The sequence below is a fragment of the Battus philenor genome, unplaced genomic scaffold (assembly GCF_028537555.1).
Source record: "Battus philenor isolate CCGP_79_NKW_IND1 unplaced genomic scaffold, ilBatPhil1.0.hap1 SCAF_20, whole genome shotgun sequence".
Taxonomy (NCBI): domain Eukaryota; kingdom Metazoa; phylum Arthropoda; class Insecta; order Lepidoptera; family Papilionidae; genus Battus; species Battus philenor.
The window spans coordinates 13,402,966-13,424,039 of record NW_027181683.1 but is presented as its reverse complement, the minus strand read 5'-3'; the positions used below and the strand labels follow the sequence as shown (position 1 = coordinate 13,424,039).

The 21,074-nt window shown below is 34.3% G+C and overlaps 2 protein-coding genes across 3 annotated transcripts in view; one reads left to right on the top strand and one right to left on the bottom strand.

Annotated features, from left to right (window-relative positions):
* Positions 1–4,747: 4,747 nt before the first annotated feature.
* LOC137922721 (uncharacterized) lies at positions 4,748–15,425 on the bottom strand. 2 transcript variants are annotated; one of them, XM_068765765.1, is made up of 8 exons: positions 15,341–15,425; positions 12,579–12,729; positions 12,219–12,397; positions 11,645–11,748; positions 10,423–10,574; positions 9,125–9,199; positions 8,244–8,359; positions 4,748–7,312 (listed from the first exon to the last, which is right to left on the bottom strand). In XM_068765765.1, exons 2-8 carry the CDS (start codon positions 12,718–12,720, stop codon positions 6,194–6,196), a joined length of 1,887 nt encoding a protein of 628 aa, XP_068621866.1. In that variant the 5' UTR covers positions 12,721–12,729; positions 15,341–15,425; the 3' UTR covers positions 4,748–6,193. The 2 variants fall into 2 exon arrangements, with proteins under 2 accessions (XP_068621866.1, XP_068621867.1); XM_068765766.1 differs by having other exon boundaries at positions 12,588–12,729.
* Positions 15,426–16,569: 1,144 nt separating this feature from the next.
* The window catches only part of LOC137922647 (adenosylhomocysteinase-like 1), a 53,748-nt gene continuing 49,243 nt past the window's right edge, over positions 16,570–21,074 (top strand). The window contains exon 1 of the mRNA XM_068765652.1: positions 16,570–16,886. Coding sequence (XP_068621753.1) covers positions 16,646–16,886 — 241 coding nt within the window. The 5' untranslated portion in view covers positions 16,570–16,645. The remainder of the gene's footprint in view (positions 16,887–21,074) is intronic.

The following is a 21,074-nucleotide window of genomic DNA, read 5'->3' as shown; positions in this document are numbered from 1 at the left end:
TTAGATATTTAATTTTTAACGAAGTTGGACACAGAAAATTTACAAATTTAGTTATTACATTTAGAAAAATTTTAATAAACGGATTGTAGTAACGATGCATAATAATGTCTAGTGCGGCATTGAATAAAAATGGCCTAGTTCTCTGCAATTAAGTTGTTAGGTACATCATGTTGTCTGATTTATTAATTATCTGTAATATAGAAAGATCGCCTTTACAATAAATTTTGCAACTACCCTATTGAATTAGTCAAAAAAATTAAGTAAAGTTTTTTCGAGATAATATCATCATCATTATTTCAACTGCAGAACGTCCATTGCTGACATAGACTTTGTCTAAAGATTTCCAATAAAATTGCTTAAAGAAATATGGCCTTTTAAGAAGTGTTCTCAAATACATATAGTGTGAATTAAAAAGATTATTTAAAATTTTAAAATTTATAGTGATTGTGTACATGAATTACATGCGCACTCGAGTATTTAGACGTATGTAGACAAATACTAAATCTTTTAGACTCAATTAAAATTTGTAATTGTTTGAGGTCCTTGATGTATTTACAGAAACATTTCTTTAAACGATTGTTTATTATTTTAACTTTAGTTCAATTCCAAGTTTTAAGAAACTCAATTATAATTATTAAGACGTTTCCCAATAACATTCTTTCATTAGCTCCAACTATGTAGTTTTGCCTGGCCACTTGGTCTATCATCAATGTATCGAAATTACACGCTGAAATTAATTTTACAATGTAAGAAGAGTACCCTGTCAATATACGACAGGACAGTTAATAGCTGAGGTTAATATTTTGATTCTGAGAAATACATTCGCCTTTATATCGGTTGTGATGCTAATGCAACGGAAAAACTTATTTTATATTGATTCAAGTACATATTAAACGTTTATATTTTATTATTGTCAGATAACGGGTCTAATTGTCAAATATAATTTTATAAAAGTTTATTTTGTATATTAATTACACGCTGCTCTTATATTTTAGTGATATCTATAATTTAAGAGACGATGAAATATAAACCGTTAATTGCAAACTCGCTTGTAAGAGATAATTTTTAAGTCGAAAATAAATTCATATTTAATATATTCCAATCATGCGATTTGAGTTTTTTTTACGTGTCCCTTGCCTTTTTGAAGAAAATGGTTTGTTTTTTTTTACTTTTGAACCTTCACGTTATAATCTGTATTTATGACATTCAAAGCTATTTGGGCGCCAACTCGCACTACATACAATTATAATTCTGTCATCTAAAGAATAAATTCACAACAGATTTAAGGTTTTTTCTTTATTTTACTCGGCGATATTTAATGGATAGCTGTCTTATATCATAAATTTATTCGAATTTAAAACCATTAGCAACTCTGGATACATGCAGAGAAAATAAAATTTAAATGTACGTCATTCTTTCACACGGTGTCGCTTTATATTTTTTCACAAATTAAAAATTTACTCTTCGGTGATAATACGAAGAATAAGAATAAACACGCGGGCATAGACTATTATAATTTTTTTTTAATTTTCTTTTCCTTTTGCATTACTTCATGATTAGTAGAATATGTCAAGGGATTCCAGAGAAGCCATCCCCTTTTTACATAGAGCTACATCTGCCTATGCAGCTTCAGGATATAATGACTCCAGGCCTTTGGCATAATTTGCCGATGTTTGATTATAGGCAGCAAGTTAGTTTGGATGGTCAGCGAGCCGTCGTTGGTAGAACTTAGTCGACTCTCTTCTTTCACAAAATATATTAATTAACTTAACATAAATTATAGAATTTTTTTTTCGTTTAAAATGCAACTCGTTTTGGATTGATCTTATTTATGGAGTGTAATGGTGTACCCGCCTAACAATTCTAGTCTAAAATCGGGTTCTTATTGTAAATATAGCGTGAGAACGTTCCTTTGTTGATATTAGCAAATAAAACTTCGCAATATAAAGTTTCCAAGGGGTCCATAGGACCCTTGATATGGGGTTTTTATTTAGTAAGCGGGGGTCGAAAGAAATATATCTGCTTTAGATAGTGAAAAACTAGAACGTCATCTGGACTTCGCCCATCAATATAAGAAGCTCAGAGGCTGTTACTTGTAAAAACTTGCACATTCCATATTCAATACATGTCAAAACCAAATCGCCTAATTATATGCTAAAAAAAGTCTGGGAACCTTCGATACAGACGAGATTGATCTATGATTTATGGTAAATTCTGTACTTGACGTTTTCTGTATACGAGCCGAGCCGGTGTGACGATCGGTCAATTGGGAGGAATTTTCCTTTCAGCACAATCCTTACGGAAACCGTTTTCACACAAAAGCTTACGTTGTACAGTACTTATGTAGCTGCTACACTTGGAGCTACATTTTTATCGCCCAATTACCTCGAGGGTAATTGTCTTGTTGACAGGGAACATACTTTGAGTGGACTGAACCTGCTGGTCCATAACTAGTCAAGAAATTTTGGCAGTACAAGCATTCTATATGCCTTTGCTTCTAAATTACTTTTCAACACGATGATGGAACAATCATGTAAACAACTGATATCCTTACTAGCATGCCCCCTCCAAAGTGTAACATCACAAATAAAAAACGAAATTAAAAATTATATTTCAATTTATTCGAGATTACATAATTTTCAGTGAAACAGTACAGACGTGTTCACGGGTCAGGTTCTCCTGGTAAACAGATCGACCTCCATGGCCACCGTTACAAAATCTACTGCGTTGCTATATTACATTAAGTTAATCTATACCGACAAACGAGCAAATCAATTGCCCTCGCTCACTCGCTCACCAAAATTTCATTCTCAAGACCTTAACACTAAGATACAAGTTTACATAAACTTGTACAATTAAAATTACAGTACAACTAAACCATTGTGCATACTTCCTATCCAGGTACAAGTGTCACTGCGGGCAAATTCCACTAAAAATTCTCTAATTCCGAAGGCAAAATGGCAGACTTTATGAATGGCCTAATACGGAATTTATAAATAAGACTGACCAAATACATAAAAATATAAGTAATTTTAATATAAACGTACAGACAATATTTTTAATCTATGTATAAAAAAAAATTATTATTTACTTTAATCTATGTGAACATTAAACTTTTTCTCCATCAATGGCTCTGGAAGGGAGATTGTATCCATTTAATTATTTTACAGTTTCAAACTTATTTATGTAATGTTTACACATAGTAATATTATGCCTGGTTAGTGGTGTTCGGAATTGGTATAACAACATGTTGATTACAATGTTAAAATATATATTATTGTTGGCTTAAAACTTGCATAGTTTGCCTGTCTTTTGTTACAATGATAAAAAACTCAAACCATTCATATGCACATTGGTGTACAGATATTTTACAAATGGACAGTCATACTGGAAGTATTTATAGGTTAATTTGTTTTTCCAATGGTAAATAAATAAAAAAACATTTAAATTAACACATAAATGTTAAAAAGCATCCGTGCCCGATAGTAAAATATCAGAATACCCTCATTAATATTTACCAGATAAAAAAGGCATATCCGTGTTACAATTGTGTCAATTTGTCAACCTTTCCGAACACCACTCATTATCTATGATACTTGGGCAATTTGGAGGATTTCACATCCAAATATAAACAATAGAATTATCTCCATGTCAGCGCATATGCCATGCATATCAATTTGCTTTCTTTGTATTTAAAATTCAATATATACATGTACATCGAAATTTACATAATAAAGGTATATAAACATCAAAATATATTGCAATTGGATAAAAGTAAACAAACTAAACACAAATCTACCAGATAAATGAGGGTAAATAGTGAAAATGTCATGTGAAAGAGGTATTTCTAAACAAATTGAGCAAATTCTTACCAAAATTTTTAAAAAAAATCAAGATTTTATAAGTGTAATTGATGTCAGAATTTAGGCGGACTTGCGTTGACAGCTTTAAGTAACTAATTAAAACACCCCATATCAATCTAGTCGGTTATATATAAAAATATAGCATTACAACAATGAATTTACATGTAAACACCAAAACATAATGCATATTGTATATTGCACAAGTAATAAGTCACTTTCCTTAAAATTTAAAATGCCTTGTACCGAAATCTATAAGAGAAAAAAATTGTACTTTGATACTACACTATTCACTGGACAGAATTAATAGCAAAATAAAAGCAACTTACATTGATCTATGTACCCGTGATTGAAACATGGAGGTTGTACCAACAACAAACACTGACCCAATAATAATGCATATAGTTCTATTAACTTGTAATTTTGCTTTGTAATCATTATTTTATTGAAGATACTAAAAGAATACGCAGGTATGTTTATTTTTGTTTACACTGCAAAATTACAAGTAACAGCTGTGTACTCATAACACTGTACTTGATGTAAAAACTATTAAAAATCAATTTTGATAATCACTAATAAAAGAAACTCAGAAATTGTAAGCAAATGGAATATTTAAATAAACTTTATGGTTCACTTTACGTATTTAAAAAAGTAGCCATGTGTAAACGCGTCTTTATAATATTACCATCATCTGTCCCTTTCATTTTGCTTGCTTTACAAAAATGAAATTTTATATTATACTTATTCTGTCCAGTGAATATAGTGTAGTTGATGTATTCTGTATAAAACCTATTTGCTCATGTGCAAGCATAATAATCTCATAATAATAATCTTATATGAAGTGCTTCACATATAATTTTGGCAAATAAATCATAGACAGCAAATTGTGGGCAACACTGCACATCCCACTAAATGTCATCACAGGTTGTTACTAGTAATAACTGGGAACATCCGTGTGATCAGATTAAACAAAGAACTAAATTTAAGTAGTGATATACAATATTTACTGAACTATAAGAAATCAAAGGTGTGGGCAAACATAAGGCACCGTTTCGAACACGGCAACAATAAGGCACTGATGCTATTTGCACTGAAGCTTGAATATTTCGCGCCAAAACGCTCTTTAGCAGACATTTTTTTTTAAATTAGATGTCATTTTTTATCTGTTAAGTGGGTACTTTGAAATTAAGTAATTGTAAATTATAATACAACTGTTCACGCACATAAATAATACGCATTTATAATTGGAAAAGGCACTTTCAATTTTACTACAATAAAAGATAGTACATTGACAATTCATATTCATAATTTTGATTAAACAAAACTAAGCATTTTATAAACCAAACTTCTATAGTCACAAATATTGCCCATAATTATCTTTAGCATAATGTTGCAATATAATTAAACATAATATTTATTTTCATGTGTTATCTGTTTATAAATAGATTTAAAGATTTTGGGTCAATTAAAAAAAATAATTTTATCACTCTCCATATATTTCATGTAGCAACAAAAGTTGTAACTATTTAAAAAATATCGTGAGTCAACATATTACGCTAGTGCAGCAACATTTTATTGTTAAAAAAATAAATACTGTTATACCAGATGGTAATTTTAAAAAAAATATTGCAGTTAAAATTATAAAAAAACATGCACTGATAAATATTTTCAATTTAAGTCAAGTCAATTAAAATTTTTCTCTGATTTAATTGTTAATTATATTTATAACCATGGAGAATTAGTTATGTGACAATGTCAGAAATAAATAAAAAAATAGTAGGGTTTCTTGAACATTTAAAAAAATTAGTGAAATATGCCAAAAGCTTTGTTCAAATTATGTCTATTGGCACCACATTACCTGCAGAGTCGAGCACAAATATGTAACTTTAAAATCTATATGAAATTTTATGAATAGTTTTGATTCTCACAAACACTTCACCAAAAATTTATATACAGAGTGTGTTGAAATCTAATTCATTATGTAAATAATAATTCAAATAAACCGCTATATCCATAAAATGTAATTTACAATTATTTCTATATTATACCTCGATCAGAGATATGGCCGTATGTTTAGCTAAATGTATAAATCCGTAAGCACCTCTTACCTCAGACCGTCTGATTGCTAGCATACAAATAATTTTCAATAATTTGTGCGGCCACAACACCATACCGAAACTCGGGAGAATTATCTCAGCGTTCTATATGTAAGTACTCCAAAAAAGGTAAACACAATAAGACCATGGTACTGTACATGCAGTGTTTGTGTGAGTTCACAGTACACAAGTGCAGCACCGATAACTATTTTACATGTCACTGGCATCACTATGGCACTAACTGTTGTAGTCCTTGTCGCAGCGGTCATCATGGTCCCAGTACTTGTGGTTCCGAGGCACCTCAGTCACATGTCTCCGTGGAGGTGTTTTCCCTGAGCTGGAGTCCTGGTTGTCTCCGCTGTTCCGCCTGTTTGCTCTGGAGCCGGTAGTACTCTGACGGGACTCGCGTGAGCTCCGTGACGTGGACCGGAATTTCTCGCCCTTCTCTTCTTCATCATCCACATTGTCCTTGGACCGCTGTCTGGACCAGTTCCGCTGTCTATTCTTATTTGAGTCTTCTTTCAGGTCGCTCTTTTCTTTGCGCCAGTTCTCTACTGGTTTCCGCGTGTTGCTCGTCTTCTGCATCTCGTTATTAACTCTCTCAGGAGTAGTCTTGGGTAGCTCTGCCGTGTACTGCGGTACAAAGTCCCCCTGAGGAGTGAAGCTTTGGTTGTTTGGGTACTGGCTCTGTATGTAGGCGCCGTCGCCCTGCTGCAGGTAGTTCACGTAGTTATCTTGGTAACTAAATCTAGAGGGAGGTGGGTAATCAGGTACTGTGACTTGGTAGGATGGCTGCATGTTTGGTGGGAGTACAGTAGGATTGAACACTGGCTCGACTATTTCTTCTTTCTTCTCCTCTTCGGCCTGTCTCCAGGAGTTTAAGTCATATCTTTTGTTGAGGTTTGATTTGGTCACTCTGGCATCAAAGCTCTCGAGTGACATGGCTTGTTCTTGTCGCAGGAGGCCGGCTCCTGCTCCTAAAATGGGTCTCAGTTTTGGCTTCGGGTCGTCGTCGTGGTTCAGGCTGATCTGCGAGAGGTTCTGACCAATTTTGTCTGCGGCGCCGGCGTCAGAGCTCGCGTCTGAGCGGTACTCTTCCTTCTCGGGACTCTTCTTCCACGAGCCGTAGCTGACTTCACTGAAACTCTCGTCGCTGCTCAAATCCAGGTGCGCGGCGTAGAACTGCTGCAGGGTGTTGGGCAGCGGCAGGAACTTGTTCAGACACAGGTCGGCCGATAAAAGCAACCAGATGATGTTGACCGGCGGCGGCGACAGGAGTCGCAGTTTAATGGAAATGGACAGTTCGTCCAGCTCGTGCGTCATTACCGACAGCAACTCGCGTCCGTTCTGCATCAGCTGTGGAAATAAATATAAGTTGCATGATATTTCATCCATTGCTTTGCCTGCAACTGGTACTAGGTGTCCTGTAAGAAACCACTTGGTTTAGTATTTTCCCAACAGCTATATCTTGTATAAATCAACCATGCATATATTTAACCAATCTTCGGTCTAATGCCACCAGCAATATATAGTAAATGGGCATTTTTAAATTAACATGTGGAATGTTAAGTGTTATATCTCCATCAGAATGATATTTTTGCAGGCAGTTTTGCATTTTAAAAAGCAGTCAAAGTAGTTGCCGGTTTCGATCATTTGTGAAAAGTTGAGTAGATTATCATGGAACTGTTCTACCTGATTGGGAGGCCACAGAGCTCCTGGATCGATTTGGTGAACACTTCATGGAGTGACTAGGCTTGAGGGCCCCCATGAGGGGTCTGCCTGCCATTACAATTACTTGCGATTTTTTAGATATTTTTGTTGTCACTATCTATTTCATAATAACATTCAGCAAAGGGTAATCAATTGTAATTGAGGTTGTTCGGTCCATTGGTACTTGACCCACTCGTTTCGGATGCCTAGAGAGTAATTATATAGTGGATCCAATAATCAAATCGTTAAACGGTGCGCTAGTATGTACAGATACATATTTACAAGCGACCCGCATTCTACCACTAGTCTATGAAAAACATATTTATATGTGATCCACTCTCTAGTACTAGTCGACCAATAACGACTTAACATGCGATCCAACTACAAAGCGTTAAAAGATGTGATGTTGTAGAGTTTCCTTCTATTTCCTCTCCACAACTATAACACACCTTGTAGTAAAGTTAAAATTAAAAAAAAAGTTGTCGATCAATAAAGGTCCTGTTTAAGGTTCAAATTCCAAAGATACAAAAAAGGGAAGCAAAAGTAAGAGTAGAAGACTGTAATAATGGTGTGATACCTGCGTGGCAAGGCTGCGGTGCGCGCGCACGTCGTCGCTGGCGAGCAGGGCGCGCATGTACTGCAGCAGCGGACTGGCCAGGATATGCACCTTGTTGCCGTTGCATAGCCGAGCCTCTGGAAATGTACACAAACAAATCATTAAAAAAGTACAAGTATTTCTATTATTTACTAACAACTATTTTGACATCAAGTTCTATTTCATTGTTACGTCGCTGGAAGCGGCCAGCGCAGTACGCAGTACGAGAAGAGTGGAAAAATCAGAGGTGAGACCGTCACCTCAGATCTTTCCACTCTTCTTGATCTTCACAAATACTTCTCCAACATCAAGGTGGGTTAAACTCACATCTTTTTAATTGTATCCCCTTGCTCCTTTTTCAACTCTTGGGGTGACACTCTGTGATCTCAATTGTCCACTAATCTCTTTTGGACATGTGTCCACACAGTTGTCGTTTTAATTCTTTGATATTTCTAACTACATTCACTTTGGTTATGCTTCTATTTTTTGTAGGCTGTATCAATAACTCATTTCTAGGTAATTGGGGAACACAAGAATGTAGACATCAACTTTTGTATAGATATTAAAGATGCATTTATATATGGTTACTATCACAAAGATCTAAAAGTAACAATTGCTATGGGTATAATATGTGAAATAATGTAGGGATACTAGTATTTAAATAACAGTTGGGTGTTTTTAAGGCTTCATGTACCATCGACATTTCCAATAATTGAACGGTATCAGTCTCAATTGTGTGTAGTAAAAAATGGCATTGCAATATATCTAGGATACCTTATTAACTTGTAGATCTTAAGAAAAACAAGATATATATTAAGGAGTAGGTGTAGAGTTAACAAGAGAGCCTATGAAGAAAGGTTTACCTGCAAAGTAATCTCCCATGAGGTTGGCTGCGTTGATTAAGTAAAGCGGGTTAGAGCGCTCCAACAACTCCAGTTCTGTAAACCAAAAAATTATAAAAAATTATATAATCGTAAACAAAACGTTTTTCACTATTCTGCTGTAGAAAATAAATTAAGAGGTCCACTGAATATTTTATACCAGTCAAAGGAATTGCTTGTATGAGTTGGCAATGGGAGGCTGACAAACAACTCTTGCTATTGATGTCAGGGTCGAAAAGTTTTCAAGTGGCTACCTCGAGCCAGTGGTAGTGGCGTGGGTATGTCCTCTACTAGGTAGACAGAGTCACTGGATTGGAGCAGGTCTAGACAAGTCATTGCGGATCTTTGATGGTAGCCTATGCTATATAGGAGGCTTCTATTGGCTGATATGAATATGATAATATAGTTTTTATAATCACATAATTAAAAAAATGTAACCATCAGTTTATACAGGTGATTGGGGAAGCAGTAGCCCAGGGATAAACACAGACTTGGAATCATGGGTCACAATTTCAATTCTCAGAATACAGTGTCATATATAGTTTACATTTTGTGCATTAATTATATATAATTGCCACTGCTCACAAATGAGGATGAGCAATAGCTTCCTCTGTGTACCATTATATTTCGTTTAGTGTGGTAACACTGCATATATCCCACCATAGATATCTTTGGGGGGGCTTATGCCTGTGGGCGTTTATGGAGGGTAACTTTGAAACTAGTAATTGGATGAGAACCTTTTTGCTAATAAATTAAACATTTTAATTATTAACATACTTATGTCTAATCAATTTAAAGTGAAATATAGCAACTACAGTGGCACTTGTGTAACAACTTTTATAACATGATTTAATTTTTATACTAGCAATACGTAATTTTAAAGATACATACATATTGCAATCAAAAAGATTACAAATTAAATCTTATACATATAAACACATATGTATGTATATTAATGACTTCAATGTGATATAAATACCAAAATCAAATTATCTATATCTAGGATTTGAGTTCAGTGAATTAGCTGATCTTATATACAGTAACCTTCCATTACTAGATTTCAGAATAGTCAAAGAAAGTGTTCATTGCCAGGCTTTCAATGTATATAAATTATTTAAAAAAATACATAGCCTCTGAGTTCCCTACGCCTGTTCTTCTCAAGTCTGAGGCATTTCATCCGTCATACATTAAATAAACATTTTTTAATTTTAAATATAACCCACTAGAGTTGAGATCTAAGAGTTGTCTAAGGACAGAGGTGCAAAGGTCTGTGAACTCACTTGTGAAGGTGCCTTGCATCACAACATTGAGTAGCGCTCCTCGGAGAAGCTGTTGTCGCTGCTGACGCGTGAAGGAAGCGCCCACGGCGGCCAGCTTGCGTGACGTCACCGAGCTCTGTAACGCCGCTGCTCGGAACGACGCGAATGCCATGCTGTAAACATGACAATCAGCATTTAACTATATATTTCAGCATGCCTAACCATTTGAGCTCTATATACTCTAGTACAAGGGTATTAAACTTGTAACCCGAAATGAATATTTTTGTGACCTATTCAAAATATTCATTGGACCAATTTTGATAGACTTGACCTATAAAGTTTCTTCAGAAATAGAAAAAATAGTAACAGAGAGGACATGTCAAGTGTATGAACAATAATTAAATTTATATATGTTTATTAAAATGTACTTGTCAAAACAAAAATACATATGTGTTTCTATTAGCTTATGAGTTTGAAACTCTTTGACCTTACTTCATTCAAGAGCCAATGTATCACACTTGGAACACACATATGAGTATTACAATCAATTACTACTTACTTGCATTGTAAGCTTAGATTTTTGTCAGGGTTATATATATATATATATATATATATATATATATATTTTATTTTAATACAAAAGAAAATATCTATTTAACACAGATAATAGATATTTTAATACAAAATATCTATTATCAGAAACCCATTTTATTTGTTGCAGCAGCTACTTTAATATAAAAAAAATTAACACCTGTTGGCACAACTGAGGAAACACTATAAGAATGTCAAGTTCTAATTTGAAAAATATTAATGTTATTATTTGTAACAGTATTTATGGAAACATTAAGTTAAATTCAAGTAATATAGACACTATGTACTGAAGGCTTATATATGAAATGTTCTAAAGCTATCTTTTCACCATCATCATGTTAAACAATAGACCACTGCAAGGCATAGGCCACTCCCAAAGATCTGTCACTGCAGCTATTTCATCTACCAGCATATGGAGCAAAGCCCCCAGTGTAACTTTTTCACTAACCCCATGTGTATTTTATCTCTTGCTTTTAAAACATTCTTTTGCATTCTCAAAACTAAAGGATAAAGTGAGCTAGCTATGAGGAAGTGTGTACTTCAACAGTGGTCGCATTTCAAAATTAATATTATTTTTATTAATTATTATTACTTCAATGTATACACGGGTTAATAATTGAAAGGCTTCTGTGTTTGGTAAAGAGTAACTTACTGTAATCTCGTCTCGTCCTGGCACATGTTGGATACTGTTGTCTCGAAATGGCGCAGCTTCCTGTTAAACTGGATCCCATCTTCTCCAGGAGAGAACTGTTCTAGCTGTAAACAGACAAACAATGAAACAATGAATTCCTGGGAATTTATTTATTTGTTTAAACACATTGTTTACATTCATAGTTAATGTAAAAACTAGAAATTAATTAATAGTAAATATGGAGAAAGCAATCATTATATTTAACATCAGAATTTCTCTGTAATCTGCTGAAGGATTTAGGCATATCAAGAGCCAACACCAGCTCATTTTTGGAACGGGCTTTTAAAGCAGCATTGGTAGGATCATTTTAGGTTAATGCAAGGAGTCAACCTTAAAGCATCTATGTGGGTTGTCAGCTCAGAGCACCATACAAATCTCTGAAATGCAAAGGACCCGGCACCAGCATGATGAGAAAGTTTGTGTTCCAATAACAAATAAAGCTAGCTACAATATTGATAGTTCAAGGGTCTGCTGGGATTTCCTAAACCCTGACACAAAACATGCATGTTGGTTGTAGTTCAGTACATGCACTCACCAATGCTAGTAATGGCAGAAACTGTTCATCAATATGCAACAATTCTTGCAGAGTAGGATCTTCTTCACCATCGCCACTGCCTGTCTTCTCCACACCCACATCCAAATCCTCCGTGGTCTCTGGGTGGGTTTCCACAGGAGTCTTTACATCTGGTTTGTTCAATTCTATTTTGGATTGGTCTGAAAGAGAGAGTGATAAAGCTGTGAGTTTTTTGTAAATAATTAATAATAAGAAAAGTAAAAAACTGACACAATCAAAAATTATGAAACTTAACTCTAGTTTATTTCAGTTTCCCTAATTAATCAATTAGTATCTGAGGTTACTTAAAACTAGGTGATGAAGAATGAGTGGTGAGATGACCTTGTTTACCTGTCGCCCTCGGGCTGAGCTCGGCGAGAGTCCGCGCCGCGTCCAGCTCCTCCGCCAGCTCGGGGTCTCCGGGTCGCGGCTCACGCAGGTGGTGCCGCCCCGTGTAGCCACGACCGCGGCCCAGTGTGGACATCTTTTTTACCTGCAAACCACACACACCTCAATATTTATTTAGATACATTTGGTCTTTACGAAATCAGGATGAGTGGTAACACCAAAGAATATAATAGGGATGTATAGAATAGTTACAGGAGGCCTACGCCAGGAGAGGCCAAGATACTAAATCATGAAAGAATAATAATAATACAAATAACCAACATTAATGAAACATTTAGCATCGAGTAGTGGTAGCCCAGTGGTAGAGGGCTGAGACTTGTGATCTTAGGTCACAAGTTCGATTCCAGGGTTACAATCTTGGATAATTAAAACTATATGTTTTAATTATATATGGCTGCCACTGCTCACAGATTGAGATGGGCAGCAGCATCCTCTGCATACCATAATACCATACTGGGATTGCTAACTCGCCTGCCAAACTTGGCGATGATGGTATATCCCCTGTAGATATCTGGGGGTGCTTTGCAGTAAGCATATATGGGCGCCATAATTTAAACACTTAAATGAAAAATATTGACAGACAATAATTACTAGAAATAAATGTGTCGAGTCTATGGATATATAAATTAGTTAAAATTAAAAGTATATTACTGAATAAATTTTTCTATAGCATTCAAGAGTTTGATCAAAATGTGTGGAGCTACTGTTAACACATTTACATTAAATGTTGACACATTTACACGATTGATATTAAAATGTAAACATAAAACAGCAACAGCTGAGTCTCCGGCCGGCTATTCTTCACAGATCAGCATTAGCCAATGTAGCTCGCTGCTTATAATGTTAAAATAATCGACAATTTAAAAGTGCATACAAATGCCTACTTGAATAAATATATTTCGAATTTTGAACTACAAAGGAAACTTTTACACTACAAACAACCAAACAAAATTTTTAAGATTTGGAATTAAATGTCTCCTGATTCAAAAGTCATTTGAATTGATTAAACTTCAATTTGTCATGATTGCGTTCTGGCCAGACTTTAGTGGTAATACTAAATAATATAAATAAAAAGGGAAAGACACTTGGTGTATCCCGCATGCTGTAGTTATAGCTAGGTATATTTTAATATAGTTAGTAGAAAAAAAGGTGCAGTATATAAAGTCGGTATTTTTTTGGTTCATTTGTGGCAGAAATGTTACATATAACATTAGGTGAATTGATATGACGAGAAGCCTGATTGGTGAAGGTAAATACCAATGCATTGCAAGGCACACTAAAACCTGCTACCTGGCTCATCTCCACACAATACAATGGATTAGGCACAAATGTGGTGAATTCATGGAATGCTGAAAAATTCTACTTTTCTTCTTTTAACTCTCTTCATTATACAAAAAAATTAATGGATTACTCTTTTGACAAGATCACAGGTAGTAAATTTAATATGCATTTTTGTGATTCATGTTTGTTGGTTTGACAGGAATATAATGCCTAAAGATATAAGACAGTCATTACACAAATTGTAATAAAAATGAATAAATAAATGCACCCCAGACCCAACCTGTATCATCATTTACTCTAACTAAAGGTATATTAATTAGATTTTGATATCTATTTATTTTGAATACACTTTAAATATCTATAAGTGTTCAGACCTAATATTGTTAAATTTATCATGGATAACCTGGCCTAGGATAAGTCAAGGAGATAAACAAATAATGTGGTGATAAGTGGTAATTTACACACCAACTTATACAGTTAGGAGTATTTGCAGTCAGTGACAATAATTCCAGCGCGTAGAGTACCATTTAGATATTACAGTATTCAGAATAATATTAGTGATAAAGATATTTTTTATTGCCATCCAATACAAAAATCAAGCTTTGGCAATTTATCATTTAAACAAAATTCTTCTATGAAAAAATTTACTTAATAGATGGTATTTATGAAAATTTGTCCAAATTAATTAACTTTCCACATGAAAATTTAACATATAGTAATTATATACGTTTTAGTATGCTCATACATCTTTTTGTATACGGTTTCCGTTATTTTACGACTGGAGTTTTTTTTTAGAACATTTCAGTGAACATTAGGTAAAAAATATATGTGGCGCGAAAAAGGCTTTGTTACGTGACGTCGTCAGCGTGACGTCAATGAACCAGTGTAAAGGCCACGTGTCGTCATATATTTGTCGAATATATTCCAAACACAAATAAACATCCTTCACAAGTCACGGAGCTCGCGTTATCGTATCTCTGTGCCAACACCTCTATCTTCGTCAGAGTGATTTTAATCGGATTTAATAAAAAGATAAACAATAATATCAAACCAATATTAAACCAAATGAAAACCTTGAATCACAACGATTTGACATCAATTCAAGTGACAAAAATAATGTATATTTTTTCATATATCACCGACCACGCAAATACAAGGAGCGACGCAGAAAAATAAATGAAACCGTTCACTATTTAACTTCATGTTTAATTTATTGCATCTCATTTCGTTGTCGACATGCACACAAAATTTAAATCTTATTAAATGCCATTGACTACCGGTACACGATTGGATGACCAATTTTAAAATCGCTTTTCTTAATTTTCTTAAACTTGCTCAAAGTATAATAACACAATCAAAGTTTGAAAAATATCGTAATTTAAATATATAATATAAAGAAAAACAAATCCACTCACCAAAATATTTTGTAAAAAAACAAATTCCGTTATTTATTTCCTAGCCGTTCCGTGTGGTTGTCATGTACATGTATTTCACTACCATATTGGCGATGCTAGTGACTCAAAATAAAATCATAGACAAAGAACGATTTTACCGGTTCTGTTCGAATTTACTTTTTTTATTACATGTACTTAATTAGATTGATACGGATATAATTAACTAAATGTTTCAATTGAATTCATGTCGAATTTGTGTGGATGCCTCGTTATTTACAGAGTGATCAGTAAATGAGTGAAACCTTTTATTTAATTATTTTTTCTTTGTTACCAAAAGTATTTCGGCGTGCAATAATGATTACGAACTACTTACACTAAATAAAAGATATAAATCGTGTATGATTAATGAACATTTTTTAATTAATGAATAAAGCAAAGACATCGTTCAGTTTGTATTTCATCATTTTAATAAATAGGTACTATAGATTTTACAAATACAAATTCTTAATACATGGTGCACTAGCAATTCAAATTATTTCTCACCAGTCAAAAATGATGCATATACTAATTAGTAATAGTAATTAAGAACGTACGTAGTTATTATAGTCATTATCATAGTATCCAAAAATTTTATTCACTTTCTAAAGCAGATTCAATCAAATTCGGTTATTAATAAATTAACAACCGAAAATTACAATATACCGTATTTTATTAATTTTATTGAGAAACAAATAAAATATATCGATTTTTACGTTTGCTATCCTAAAGTTTTATTTACCTCATATATTAGGCGCTATAAGCCGTTAACGCTGAAAATAACGAAAAGTGTAATAAATTGTTATCTTTGAAAATCAATAACCCATCGAAACTTTTACGGTTTATCTGTACCGATTCAGGCAACACCTAGTGGATCGAAATTGACATTTCTGAAACAGGGGTGAAGAGTAGTGCGAGAGAGGGGTGTTTCGGCTTCAGGCGGATGTGCGCTACTACAAAATAATAATAGAAATATAATATAAAATAAAATTAACAATATCTGCGCCGTTATCCGCAGCGAAATGTTGTTAAATATTTTTAATTAAACTTACAGTTTTATATTTAATTTATTATGACATTATTTAATTAAATCCCCCTTATACGTTCACCTTTGGTGTTTGAATTGTTTAAATATTTGTTTATTTTCTATTCTTAAAAATCGAAATGATTTCGCGTTGCAATTATTAGTAATTACAAGTGTACTTGTAAGGGAAATATTTATTTTGCGCTAAAGTTTGCGCAAATTAAAAGAAATATAGTTTAATTGCGAATTATAATAAAAATAGCAAGATGTCTGACGGACAAGGGGAACCGAATCCGCAGAGGAAAGAGAGTGTAGCTACTGCGAACGTGCCGAGCGATAGCCCGGTGACCGACCCTGGTCATATGAGGAGTGGGAACACGGAAGGCACTGCCGGCAAGTTCGAGGGTCCGCGAGGGAAGTCTGGAGCTCTGAAAAAGAGCGCTCGTTATCGAAGCCGCTCGCTGTCGGCGTCTTCGGCGGACTCGTACAGCTCCACTTCTTACACGGGTGAGTGATGTTATTTTGTTTGTTTTTATTTAGATGCTAGCATTGGTCGTGAAGTAAAACATACGCTGATTTGAAAAATGACATCCTGGTATAACAATTTTCAGGTAAGAAGTGAAAATAAAGGAATGGGTTACAATTTGACAAGGCTCCAGAAAATACATTTTTTTTATTTATTTTATAATTCATTTAGGATTTTTAGTGATCAGTGTTTGTTATGATAAGAATAATGATGAGAATGTCTGAAGAATCCATTTTATTAGATATTAGAATTTTATTCAAGTCACCTATAAGAGCATTCTTCAATTTAAATTCAAAGCTTTTTTTTAATTAAAAAATCCTTAAAAAAATTTATTTCATTCAATGCTATGTACAGTATGTAAAAAAATATATTTTATTAAATAATTATTTCGTTTTCCTAATGGTATATTAAATTTTAAATGCTTTGATTCAGTTTTCTTTTGTTACTTATTGCAACAAGTAATTAAGATTTACTATTACTTTGTTATCTCCATATCTAATTAGTTAACTGGTATACCAATTAATGTATATACGATTAGTAACATTTTATTAATTAAGGTAACATTTAAACTTCATTAATGTTTAATGTATTCTATAACATCTTAGGTATAATCTTGAGTAGTTTTTGATAAGAGAATAGATAAGGCACATTTGAGTATCTCATACATTTTATCAAATTAATTTCATATTTGCTCCTTATATACAGGAGGATTTTTCATAGGTGTAAAAGTTTTAAAAGGGTGAATGTGTAACTAATATGTAGTAATATGAATTTTTTAACTATATTATAATTATGTTATTTACTATTTCTGAAACCTTTAATTTTTGGATAGAGTATACCATATAAGATGGCAAATGAGATATGCATTCAAAAGCTTTTATTTCTTTAATGAATCAATCTGTATATATCTGTATATGCAGTGGTTTGTTGTGCACAGGTTAAAATAATCACATGAATGTTTGCCTTAAATAAATTAAGGATACAAAATTGTGGAGATGGCTTTGTTATGCATATATATATATACATACATATATATACATATATATATATATATATATATATATATATATATATATATATGTATTAATATATATCACAGCTTATTAGCACTTTTCTTTTATTTTTAATATATATATGTATATATATATATATATACACACACACACATATATATATATATATGTATATGTGTATATATATATGTATATATGCAAGTATAATTGTCTCACAATCCTTTGTGAAATGTTTGGCTAACATTTAAACTTTTGTTAATAATAATACTTAAATATCGAAACACTAAGTATTTTTTGATGAAAAAAAAATCGTTAAATAAATTAAGAGAGTTTATCAAAATCTATTTAAAATCCTTTTACAATGTAGAGTATGAAATGCCCTAAAGAGAAATCTGAGTTTGTAATTGGATTTTCACAGAGGTGCATTTCGGACCCTCGTAGTCACGTATTTTAAGTGAATAGATTACAATTATACATTCAAACATCAGCCTGCGGGTTATAGGCCTCCCAAAGATCACCTCGATGACCAGTCTGGCTTCAGCGACTTCCATCAACCTTGATTGCCTCGTCGGTCTACCTGTTGGCTCCAACTGCCTTCGGCTGCATCAGCGATGTGTCCCGTTCAGATGAGAAATTCTTCGAGCTACGTACGCACCTAAGCTCGGAGTATAGTATCATCTCCATTGCACTTTGGTGACCTTAAGCTTTCTTATGAGGTCCATTATCATCACAATTTATAACTCATCACCGAATAGATTATATTGCCATTAAATGATAATATAATTTGATTGAAATAAGACTTCACTGACTTCTTGCCGGATTTCCAATCTGATGAAATAGTAGCTCCTCCAAAAGCCTTTGTGTGTTACCTTTAGGTGGAGGGTTTTAGGCTAGATGCCTTCTGTACTCTTTCACCGAAACCACGGAATCTGGAAATGCCGTTTGAGTAGCAACGAGGGTCTAGTGAAAAAAACACTTTTAAAATTTACCTAGTTCCAATAGACCACTGTAAACACAATTCTACCATGTTCCTAAAACTCGAAAAAATTTTTAAAAAATTTGATTTAATTATGAAAATTTACGTTGCGACGAAGTTCCTATTTATTAGTTTTCCAGTAAAGTATAAGGTACGTTTGTAAGTATAGACAAGAGTTGAGGACAGCGGCGTCTTTTGCAAGTTGTACACGTTTTCATGAATATACAGTGTTTACAAATTGTAAAAATAGCAGACGACTTATTGCAGATTATTTTGCAAGCTAAGCAAGAGATGATATCTATTTCCTGGATTTCTCTTTGACGAGTAAGCTGTTTTCAAGACTGTAAACATTCGACGTCCCTTCTTAAAAAAACAACTGAACGATGCAAGGAACATCGGATGGTGATAGACGCAGTTCTGAGTCAGGCTGCGAGGGAATCGCTGCTCACCGGTGTACTAGCTTAGACTCACAGAGTCCCCAAATCGTCTCTTAACAAGTTAAACAATTGAAATAGAATCTTGGGAAATCGCTGCTCACCGGTGTACTAGCTTAGACTCGCAGAGTCCCCAAATCGACTCTTAACAATTTAAACAATTGAAATAGAATCTTGGGGAATCGCTGCTCACCGGAGTACTAGCTCAGACACATAGAGTCCCCAAATCGACTGTTAACAATTTAAACAATTGAAATAGAATCTTGGGGAATCGCTGCTCACCGGAGTACTAGCTCAGACTCAGAGTCCCCAAATGGACTCTTAACAAGTTAAATGATTGAAATAGAATCTTGGGGAATCTCTGCTCACCGGAGTACTAGCTTAGACTCAGAGTCCCCAAATGGACTCTTAGCAATTTAAACAATTGAAATAGAATCTTGGGAAATCGCTGCTCACCGGTGTACTAGCTTAGACTCAGAGTCCCCAAATGGACTCTTAGCAATTTAAACAATTGAAATAGAATCTTGGGAAATCGCTGCTCACCGGTGTACTAGCTTAGACTCAGAGTCCCCAAATGGACTCTTAGCAATTTAAACAATTGAAATAGAATATTGGGAAATCGCTGCTCACCGGTGTACTAGCTTAGACTCAGAGTCCCCAAATGGACTCTTAGCAATTTAAACAATTGAAATAGAATCTTGGGAAATCGCTGCTCACCGGAGTACTAGCTTAGACTCACAGAGTCCCCAAATCGACTCTTAACAATTTAAACAATTGAAATAGAATCTTGGGAAATCGCTGCTCACCGGTGTACTAGCTTAGACTCACAGAGTCCCCAAATCGACTCTTAACAAATTAAACAATTGAAATAGAATCTTGGGAAATCGCTGCTCACCGGAGTACTAGCTTAGACTCACAGAGTCCCCAAATCGACTCTTAACAAGTTAAACAATTGAAATAGAATCTTGGGAAATCGCTGCTCACCGGTGTACTAGCTTAGACTCAGAGTCCCCAAATGGACTCTTAGCAATTTAAACAATTGAAATAGAATCTTGGGAAATCGCTGCTCACCGGTGTACTAGCTTAGACTCAGAGTCCCCAAATGGACTCTTAGCAATTTAAACAATTGAAATAGAATATTGGGAAATCGCTGCTCACCGGTGTACTAGCTTAGACTCAGAGTCCCCAAATGGACTCTTAGCAATTTAAACAATTGAAATAGAATCTTGGGAAATCGCTGCTCACCGGTGTACTAGCTTAGACTCAGAGTCCCCAAATGGACTCTTAGCAATTTAAACAATTGAAATAGAATATTGGGAAATCGCTGCTCACCGGTGTACTAGCTTAGACTCAGAGTCCCCAAATGGACTCTTAGCAATTTAAACAATTGAAATAGAATCTTGGGAAATCGCTGCTCACCGGTGTACTAGCTTAGACTCAGAGAGTCCCCAAATCGACTCTTAACAAGTTAAACAATTAAAATAGAATCTTGGGGAATCGCTGCTCACCGGAGCATTAGCTCAGACTCACAGAGTCCCCAAATCGACTCTTAACAAATTAAACAATTGAAATAGAATCTTGGGAAATCGCTGCTCACCGGAGTACTAGCTTAGACTCACAGAGTCCCCAAATCGACTCTTAACAAGTTAAACAATTGAAGTAGAATCTTGGGGAATCACTGCTCACCGGAGTACTAGCTTAGACTCACAGAGTCCCCAAATCGACTCTTAACAATTTAAACAATTG

Excerpts from the sequence above, each read along its gene's own strand:
- LOC137922721 (XM_068765765.1), bottom strand. The coding sequence starts at position 12,720 with ATGTCCACACTGGGCCGCGGTCGTGGCTACACGGGGCGGCACCACCTG. Across the intron at positions 11,749-12,218 it reads TTCTGCCATTACTAGCATTG|CTAGAACAGTTCTCTCCTGG; the intron begins GTGAGTGCATGT and ends GTCTGTTTACAG. Across the intron at positions 10,575-11,644 it reads CAGGACGAGACGAGATTACA|CATGGCATTCGCGTCGTTCC; the intron begins GTAAGTTACTCT and ends TCATGTTTACAG.